General features: G+C 43.8%; 1 protein-coding gene across 2 annotated transcripts in view; it reads left to right on the forward strand.

Annotated features, from left to right (window-relative positions):
- Positions 1–10000, forward strand: part of cpne2 (copine II) — a 101010-nt gene that overhangs the window by 50968 nt on the left and 40042 nt on the right. For both annotated transcript variants that reach the window (XM_063196880.1, XM_063196879.1), the window contains exons 11-12: positions 6044–6177; positions 9467–9521. In XM_063196880.1, coding sequence (XP_063052950.1) covers positions 6044–6177; positions 9467–9521 — 189 coding nt within the window. The remainder of the gene's footprint in view (positions 1–6043; positions 6178–9466; positions 9522–10000) is intronic.

Genomic DNA, 10000 nt, shown 5'->3' on the forward strand with positions numbered 1-10000 from the left:
TCGGGTGTTCCGGTTTCCTCACTCAACCCTCTTGAGGACAGTGAAAATCAGAATAATTTCTTACTGTGAACGAATGAGCCAATCAGAATGGCGGGGTGGGATTTTCCATAGATGTGCGGTGTTATGGCTCTTCGTCCACTTGTCGTTCTAAGCTGTATCATAGGTCATGTATAAAATATTTCTTGGCGGGGGGATTTTTTATTTTTCAGACAGGACAGTGGAAGATGGGCGAGAGATACGGGGAAGGGTCAGGAAATGGCGATGATGATGAAACGAATCAAACCCGGGTCGCCTGCATAGCAATAGTACCCAGTCATTAGACCCACGGCTAGGCCATAGGTCATGTTTAATGTGAGGGCCTGAAGTGTCATGTCAGTAAAGATGACGGACAGATTGTCCAATCACATGCAAGGAATCACAGATTGTCCAAACATGTGTAGGGGAAAGGCATCAAACCTTTTCACCACTGTCAGTGCTTGTATAACTGATTGGGCGATGCTGCGTGTGGCATATTTGTTGTGAATTACAGGCCTGGTTCATGCCTTGGTCATTTCCCCAACCCTACTACCATCTCTCCCCCAACTCATCTCCTGTCATCTCTATACTGCCCTATCAAATAACAGCATTAAAAGCCCCAAAACAACTGCATAGTAGAGTAGAGTAGAGTAGAGTAGAGTAGAGTAGAGTAGAGTAGGGGTGGGCGATATGGTAAAAATGTCATATCACGATTTTTGAAAATGAAATCTTGATTTCGATTTTTTTATCACAATCTTCCATCCAAAAAATAAAAACAACACAAATCAATTTTGATATGCTTGCAATTTGTAATTTGCAGTTAATAAAATGTTAACACACTGATGACACTTTCATAAAGTGCACGTAAAGCATAAAAGTGAAGACAACAACACAAGTAAGTAAACATCACTTTTGATACTGATAGTTAACATCCTCATTGCAAGACGATCTATATGATTTCTGCACTTTGGCAGATTCGACAAGATCTTGTACTCGATATCACGATTCACGATTTATATCGTCATATCGCCCACCCCTAGAGTAGAGTATCATTTATTGATCCCAGGGTGAAATTAAGGTGTCCAGTAGCATTCATACATATGTAGCATGTTGAATGTCGTGCGCCTTTAAGCCATAGCAGTAGTCGCTGGTGAATTGGTGTCATGTGATTGTGGGCACCACCAATTGCCAAATGTCTGAGTGTCTTTAAAAAGGCCTTGGCACCTGCTATTGCAGGAGGCAGCAGATATGTTTGCTGGTGGCATATTTGTGTTCGTTAGGGGGTTTCGTAAGCCTGAACTTAGGTCTCCAAATTGGTATTTCACAGAGAATTGGCTGCTCGAGTGAAGTGTTACTAGTCCCAACTAGATCGTGGTCATTCGTTCACGGACTGTCGTATCCTAGGTACGGGTATTGGAGTGTCGTGACGCGCCCGTTCTGCTGCAGCTTGATTTATCTGTTTCTCATCAGTCGGTAGCCTGCAGATTGCTAGCCGTGGGGCCGTCTGCTGGTCCGAGTTGCTGCTTTGTTTGGAGAGAGTCCTTGCTGACGCGCGCCGAGGGCGTGTGCAAAGGAGCGCGACTGTGACGGGCGAGTGTGGGGTGTATGTGCGCGTGTTTGGTGAGCCTGGGAGCAGTGACAATTGGTTCTCCCGTGAGCCGTGACTGCGCGTATGCATGTGTGTGCACTGCCTCTATTTCTGTTTTATTGGTGCTCGTTAGACGAGTTTTTTTTTTTTTTTTGTATTTATTTTCTGGAGTCGTGCACATCCCCTTGTAATTGGGCTGGCTCGTTTGGGCACCCTAACTCACAGTAGCTTCACGTTTGCTGTGCGAAGACTAACTGTTTTATCCTATCAAGTGTAAATAATCTTTGTGTGCTTCCCATTCCTTGCATGCTTGTTTGCCGTGCTACTTGTCGTAATGCATGTGTTGTATAACTAATTGAAGTTTAATTGGAGTTGGGCAAGTCCTTACCTGCCATTGCCTATTAGGTCACTGTGTACAGCCTCTGTTGGCGATTGTAAATACTACCTTTACTTTTAAATAAGAAAATTGTATATTAATAAAACAAGAATTGAATGGTTCGCTTTTCTCCGTCTCTGTTGTTCTTAACGAACCTGGGTGTCTTAACTATAGTGAATCATCTTCACTTTCTAGAGTGGGAATCCACCTCACTCTAGTGGCGTAGTCGGGTACTGCAACCAAAATTTGGTATTTAAAACTGATAAATAATAACTAACTTCCACTCTGCTACACATACATAAATACAGAAGACATAACCTGGGGGCGTATTACAGAAACTTCCTATCTTGAGAATCTTATCTTATATGTCTAGTTACCGCGGCAACGGCACTTTAGGACCGAATTTAGGAAAAGCGTATTACAGAACAGCGTTTCCTAAGTTGTTTTGCGCATCCTATCTTAAGTTAAGAAAGGGGTATTACAGAAGCATCCTAACTTCGAAAAATCCTAAATAATCGGTCCTAACTTTAGGACAGCTCCAGTTATCCATTGATTTGTTAGCCAAAATTTAGCTGGTGTTCATAACTATAATATTTACCCACGCTCAGCTCGCTGTTTCAGCCAGAGCTACAGTGAAGTCTATTTCATCCGGGAAAACAACGCAATTGTGAACAAGATGAAATGTTAATTAAATTAGGCTATAGGGCTATAGGCTATACTGACCCAAACGATGTGTGAAGTGAAGAGTTGATGATAAATCTACCCGACTTCGATGTGAAGTCCGATATCAACTTCCCTAATTGACAGCCGACCAACTAGGTCAAGCAAGCTAAGTCGGCTGTATTGTCATTTATTTACATGCGCTGGTCATACAAAGACATTTCATGAAATTACGTTTCTTAACTGTTGTGCATGCATTCGCTTGGAAAAACAAAGCATTGGGATGAAAATATGGAAAATGGGATGCACTTTATTGGGACTGATACTAACACAATGCATTTGGTCAATTCAACATGAGGTTTGCAGGCAGAGAGATGACCTCATTTCGTCCTGACAGATGTTGCTGTATTAGAAATCCGTTCGGCGGAACGTCACTAATAAGCAGAGGTGGAAAGAGTACAGAAAATGTGTACTCAAGTAAAAGTATCTTTACTTTGCCTAAATTCTACTCAAGTACAAGTAAAAGTACCTATCTAAAAATATACTTAAGTAAAAGTAAAACGTACTTCACTTAAAATGTAATTTTAGTAAAAGTTACTAAGTTACTTTTAATTAGCTTTCCTCTTGAGAATGTCATGTTTATTTTTCTTGAATATCATCCTCCATAACCTCTATCTCTTGCTTGGCACCAGCCATTATCCAATACATTGATACAAGATAGTAAAATAGTGGAAATGCTGTGTGCCATCCTGCACAATCTTTCATTTCCAGCGGATTGTGGCATTATTGTGCATGGCATTTTGTCTCTCAGTCATTTTTTTTTACTCAGTACTCAGGCCAGGTTCCAGTGTAATTGAGTAAAGTACTTGGGTCAAAATGTACTCAAGTACAAGTAAAAGTATTAATTAAAAAAATTACTTAAAAAGTACAAAGTATTCATAAAAGCTACTCAAGTACAATACTTCAGTAAAAGTAATTAGTTACTTTCCACCCCTGCTAATAAGTGCATTATTTAAAAGTATATCACATCAATGAGCATAAAAAGTTTAGCGAAATATTTACGTCCTTTTCCTCTCTGGTTTAATTAATTCAGTCTATTCTATAATTATTTAGTAATTATATTTTTATTACCTGCATTTCATTATTTTTCATTCCATTTCCATATACTGCACAGACAGCCAAACACTAGCCTATTACCTCACACACCATCACCCAAACCTCACATACAGTATTGGCCTACAACTCACACAAACACAGTATGACTTCAACACTAATGTCACACACATACCAGACTTTCAACATACACTAGCCAAACACACACATAACCAAACACTGCAAAATCTCATATCCCCTACACAGCATCACTTCACACACAGTGTGTGAAATACCATGGACAATGCACAGAAGACAGGTGAAGGGGAGAAGAGATGAAGGGAGGAGAAAGAGACGAGAGGAGAAGGACAGGAGACACCCGCGCGCGCGCACGCACGCACGCACGCACACACACACACACACACACACACCTACACAGTGCGTGAATGATGTCTGCATTGTGTATTGGGAGGGAAAGTAATCGCATCCCCCCCTGCTGGCAACGTTCCAAGCCCCTGCAACAAATGAATGGGTTTTTTCTTTGAAAAATTACATCTCGGCCCTGACGACGAAGTAGAAGTAGTGGCAGTCATATTATAGGCATGTTGGCCCGTTTTATCGAATCAGGTGGTAAAGTGTTCGGTTTTTCACTGATCTGAACTGATTTTAATATTCTTTAAAAAGCTAATACAGAACTAACCTGACTGGCATGTGTGACGTGTTTACTCCATGTAATTAGCATAGCCAAATTAGCATAGCCACACATGAACCAGAGAGGTGGTTACTCGTCATCACAGAAGCCATCATATCTACTAGAGAAGTTAAAACCAAACCAAAATGAACGCGTGTATATATGTGTAATAAGAAGACAATGTGGAACTCACAGGATTACAAGAATGTGAAGATATGCGAAGAACTTGCGTTCATTCGCGTTCATTTGTTTCTCTGTGTTGTCAACGAGGCGCGAAGCACAGCATGCTGGGACCTGTAGTCCGTTTCCGACCAGATTGGCACAATTTCTATTTTTCTTAAAAGGGCAAAAAATGACAGGCAGTAGTTCATCCTATTGTGTACGCTGAAAAATGTGTCTGGTGTTATAGTTCCTAGTCATATCTTTGTGGGATTTTTTGTAAACCTCGTCTATGGGAGTTTCAATAGGATCGCCCTGGTGTTTGGTACGTAACCGCTAGGATCGCTGTTTTCCTCCAGGTCAAATTAATATTAGCTTTACTTGCGATGCTCTTGGAATGACAATTACCGTTACGCTATGTCAACTAGATATCCAATAACACCACGGAGACCATGCTTACTTTGTTACTTTTGTCGCTAGTTTTTGTTATCTTTTTTTTCACTTATTCGTATATCCATGTCAAACTCGTGCAGGGTCTTTGCGATGGCGTGGGCGTTATTAGGAAACGACAACTCCATCGTTTGTAGTTGCGAGGACCTCGCAAATATCAGACGGCTTCTGACGGCAACGACACTGTTTTGACAGACAGCTGTCCTGTCCCTCCACTCACTCAGGTCGTTTTCGCTCCACCAATACTCTATTTCACCGTCACAACAGTTGCGCTGCTATTACTTGCATCATCGACACATAACCGTGCTTTAACCACTGCCACATTATTTTTCATCTGACCAAAACCTACAAAACCAAAGTAATCCGCGCTAGTCCGCTCATTGAACATATTTTATCAACACTAGTTCCAGCGCGCGGGTATCAAACACGCAGCCAATGGATGTGAGGCTGCCTTATTGTGATTAACAGTCAGCCAATGGGTGTGGGCTACATCATGACGGTAGGACTAATGTTCATGGGTAATGTAGGCGACGTTTTAACGTTCATCAGACGGCAGCTACAGATCTGTGCGGGCAGCTGTTTAACATTCCGTCGGGCGCGCGCTACCGGCCAATTTGGCTAGTGGATGATTTTCGTTAATTTAGAGCCCTGGACATAACACACTAGACATTACACACCACACATCGTTACACATATATTAACCATGTATAGCTCACTCTTACATACATACAGCGCTCTCTCTCTCTCTCTCTCTCTCTCTCTCTCTCTCTCTCTCTCTCTCTCTCTCTCTCTCTCTCTCTCTCTCTTTCTTTCTCACACACACACACACACACACACACACACACACACACACACACACACACACACACACACACACACACACACACACACACACACACCAAATTATAAAGTGTCCACAGTGTTACATATGCATTAGCTGTGTGAGTAAATAAACTTGAAACTTTTATTACCTTCCACTAAGTAACTGTACCATCTCGTCTCGTCCCTTCAGGTTGGTATTGACTTCACAGCCTCCAATGGGAACCCTCGAGAGCCATCCTCTCTCCACCACATCAACCCCCTGGGCAGCAACGAGTACCTGGCTGCCATCTGGGCCGTGGGACAGATCATACAGGACTACGACTCGTAAGGCTGGCCTGTGTTGCACACTATATGTCTTGCTATCTAAAAGTTTTTTTAATTTGCTTTATACAAGATCAACGAGCAAACAAACAGCACCCAAACACCCAACATGGCACCGCTAGTCAAAAAGCAAAACAACATGTGCAGTTAACTAACTACCATTGTAAACCATTGAAGGAAACACATATGTGACCGAGGTCATCTTGCACCTGTTCATCCCCCTGGGGGATCGAACCTGCGACCTCGTCAACTACAACGGACACAGTACGATACAGCTGGACCAAGAGACCAGTCACCCAGTCCAATGGCATCGACACTCTATGAGACTTTGGGAGGGAGGTTTACTAACGTTCCACGCCAACTCTGCTAGTTAGCCTCCGTTACACATACAGTGCACTAGGATAAGACTCATTAGATTATGTTCTTCAAAACCACGGCTCGTAAGTCCGTGCTTTGTTAATAACAGTACAACTCTTACAATTCTTTATTAACAACAGTTCAAGTGTACGTATTTATAAAACACTGTGATTCCTAAGAAATGTGGCTTATAACACTGCCATAGACACATAGGCATCTGATATGACCATATCACACAGGACTGTGACTCGCACGCATATGTGTGTGTGTGTGTGTGTGTGTGTGTGTGTGTGTGTGTGTGTGTGTGTGTGTGTGTGTGTGTGTGTGTGTGTGTGTGTGTGTGTGTGTGTGTGTGTGTGTGTGTTTGTGAGAGAGAGAGCGTGCATGTGTGTGTGAATACGTGTTTGTGTGTGTGTCTGTGTGTACGTTCGTGAATGTATGTGTGTGTGAGAGAGAGAGTGTGTGTGTGAGAGTTTGTTACGTGCGTTTGTGTGTACGTTCGTGAATGTGTGTGTGTGTGAGAGAGAGCGTGTGTGTGTGTTTGTGCATGTATGTTCATGAGTGTATGTGTGTGTATGAGAGAGAGAGCGTGTGTGTGTATGTTTGTGCGTGCGTGTGTGTGCATGTTTGTGTGTGTGTTTGTGTATGTACATTCGTGAGTGTTGCGTGTGTGTGTGTGTTTGTTATGTGCCCGTGTATGTGTGTGTGTGTGTGTGTGTGCGAGCGAGTGTGTGTGTGTGTGTGTGTACGTGCAGATTATACAAGACCACAACTCTTCAGATGATTCAGTGTCCTCGTGGGTGTAGCACCGCACAGCACTCTGCAGCGCATCCAGATCATTCAGCTCTACAAATAGCGTAGTTGTCTATATTATATTATATCATATTCACTAGGATGCTTCACTAGCTGCCTCAGGGCTGCCTGTGACTTGTACATGTGTAACACACTTTACTTGTGCTGTGCTGTGCTGTGCCGTGTTGTCGGCATGGCAGCCAAGGCTGGCAGATAGCAGCCGTCTGATCCCAGACTACGTATAGCCAGCAGGCAGCTCTGTCACCGGTGTTGCCAGGTTGGGTGGGATTTCCTGCACATTTGGGCTGTTTAGGATTTTTTTGCTGTTTGTGGGTTTTAAAAAAGGGGGCATTGAGATGGTCTTTCTGTAGATTAACAGCCATTGAAGTCAATAGAATTTGGTTCAAATTGGGCAGGATTTAGGGTGAATCCTATTACACCCCTTAGCCCTATGCCGTTCCCCTTTGCCTCCGTTTTGCACGTTCACGTGTAGGCGTAATGGCATCCCGATTCACGTTCAGACAGATGGGCTTTCCACCCCTCCGCGCGGAGATTTTCCGACACCAGACTCCACGACGGAGGGCTTCGACAGGTTTCCCTGAATGCATTGCGAATTCATTTAAAAATTGGCAGCAAGCCGCGGCACCCACAACAGAACACAAGTTTAAGTGTTTTCGCAGCAATTGACGGGTTTAAAGTGGTAATAATTATTCCATTGTACTAAGTTTAACATTGTCCTAATGTGTGATGGCCCTTTTCTCCGTGAAATGCACATGAAAAAAATTGCTATTAACGTCAACCTAATGCATGGAATTAGTGACAGCTGTGAGTGTCATTCCTTGATTGTTGAAGGGGTATCCCAATTTGTAGCGGTTGCGTTTCAAGCCCTGCACCTTACAGCTTCGTTGGAAAGCACAAGGGGCATGGGGAAGGCGTAGGGATAGGGGTAGAGATTAGTAATGGGACAAGCCCGTAGTGACTTCAGGCAATTTTTGAGCATTTTTTGGGGGGCTGGAAATCATCAGACACATTTGGCAACCCTGACCGTTACCAGCACTGGCACTGCTCCCACTGGAGAGGCTGCTTCAACGCCATCAAAAGACAACTAACACACACACACACACACACACACACACACACACACACACACACACACACACACACACACACACACACACACACACACACACACACACACACACACACACACACACACACAGGAGACGCTGCTTCAACGCCATCAAAAGACAACTAAATCACACACACACACACACACACACACACACACACACACACACGCACACACGCACGCACATTCGCACACCATAGTTTGCCTCGAGAGCAATGAGAATCTAGTTTGCCACAGAAGTGAGCAATGAAAAAAAGTGGAACTGAGTCATCCTACAGCCCGAGAGGGGGGCCATTTTCCTCCTTTAGTGGTTGTTATTTACCTTTGATTAAACTACTTGATTTTCTGACCCAATTTTGGAGCAAAGAATATTAATACTGCTAGATTTTCCATTCATCATTTTTTGTCTGCTAATATTGCTTTACATTCACAAGAAAATAGGCAGTCATGGGTGAGCGGTTAGGGCGTCAGACTTGCATCCCAGAGGTTGCCGGTTCGACTCCCGACCCGCCAGGTTGGTGGGGGGAGTAATCACCCAGTGCTCTCCCCCATCCTCCTCCATGACTGAGGTACCCTGAGCATGGTACCGTCCCACCGCACTGCTCCCCATGGGGCGCCACTGAGGGCTGCCCCCTTGCACGGGTGAGGCATAAATGCAATTTCGTTGTGTGCAGTGTGCAGTGTTCACTTGTGTGCTGTGGAGTGCTGTGTCACAATGACAATGGGAGTTGGAGTTTCCCAATGGGCTTTCACTTCACTTTTCACGCTTTCAAAAGCAAATATATATATTAACCATACGAGTGAATAGGGGTACTTTCAAAATTACTTTACAAATGCTGTGTTAATTCAACACTTGGAGAGTCCCGTTAACATCTTCTGGAGTGTATTTGGTCTTTGAGTACTCTCTAAGAGTTGAAATTAAAAGTTAACACTGTATTCCTTTGCAGTGTATTGCTTGAATCATCTGCTGCAGGTGCTAATGAGTTGGCTGTGTGCCGCTCTTTATTTCCCCAGGGACAAGATGTTTCCTGCCCTGGGGTTTGGAGCCCAGCTCCCACCCGACTGGAAGGTAAGAGCTGACGGATACTGTGTCCTTCTGTGGCATGTGCATGCGTGCGTGCGTCTGTGTTTGCCTGCATGCATGCAATGTGTGTGTGTGTGCAGCCACGTGTGTGCATGAGAGAGAGAGAAAGAGAGAGAGAGAGAGAGAGAGAGAGAGAGAGAGAGAGAGAGAGAGAGAGAGAGAGAGAGAGAGAGAGAGAGAGATAGAGGTGTGTGTGTGTGTGTGTGTGTGTGTGTGTGTGTGTGTGTGTGTGTGTGTGTGTGTGTGTGTGTGTGTGTGTGTGTGTGTGTGTGTGTGTGTGTGTGTGTGTGTGTGTGTGTGTGTGTGTGATTTGTATGCATGGGTGTTTTGAACATGAACAGGAAGTCAGAGCTAGACAGACATGTTTGTAAATATGTGCAGACGTACAGTACATACAGTACATGGTCATAACCTGCATGACCACTTTGACTTCGACATACTGTAATACATGCATTCAAATAGGC

Source organism: Engraulis encrasicolus, chromosome 4 (assembly GCF_034702125.1).
Source record: "Engraulis encrasicolus isolate BLACKSEA-1 chromosome 4, IST_EnEncr_1.0, whole genome shotgun sequence".
NCBI classification, from domain to species: Eukaryota; Metazoa; Chordata; class Actinopteri; order Clupeiformes; family Engraulidae; genus Engraulis; species Engraulis encrasicolus.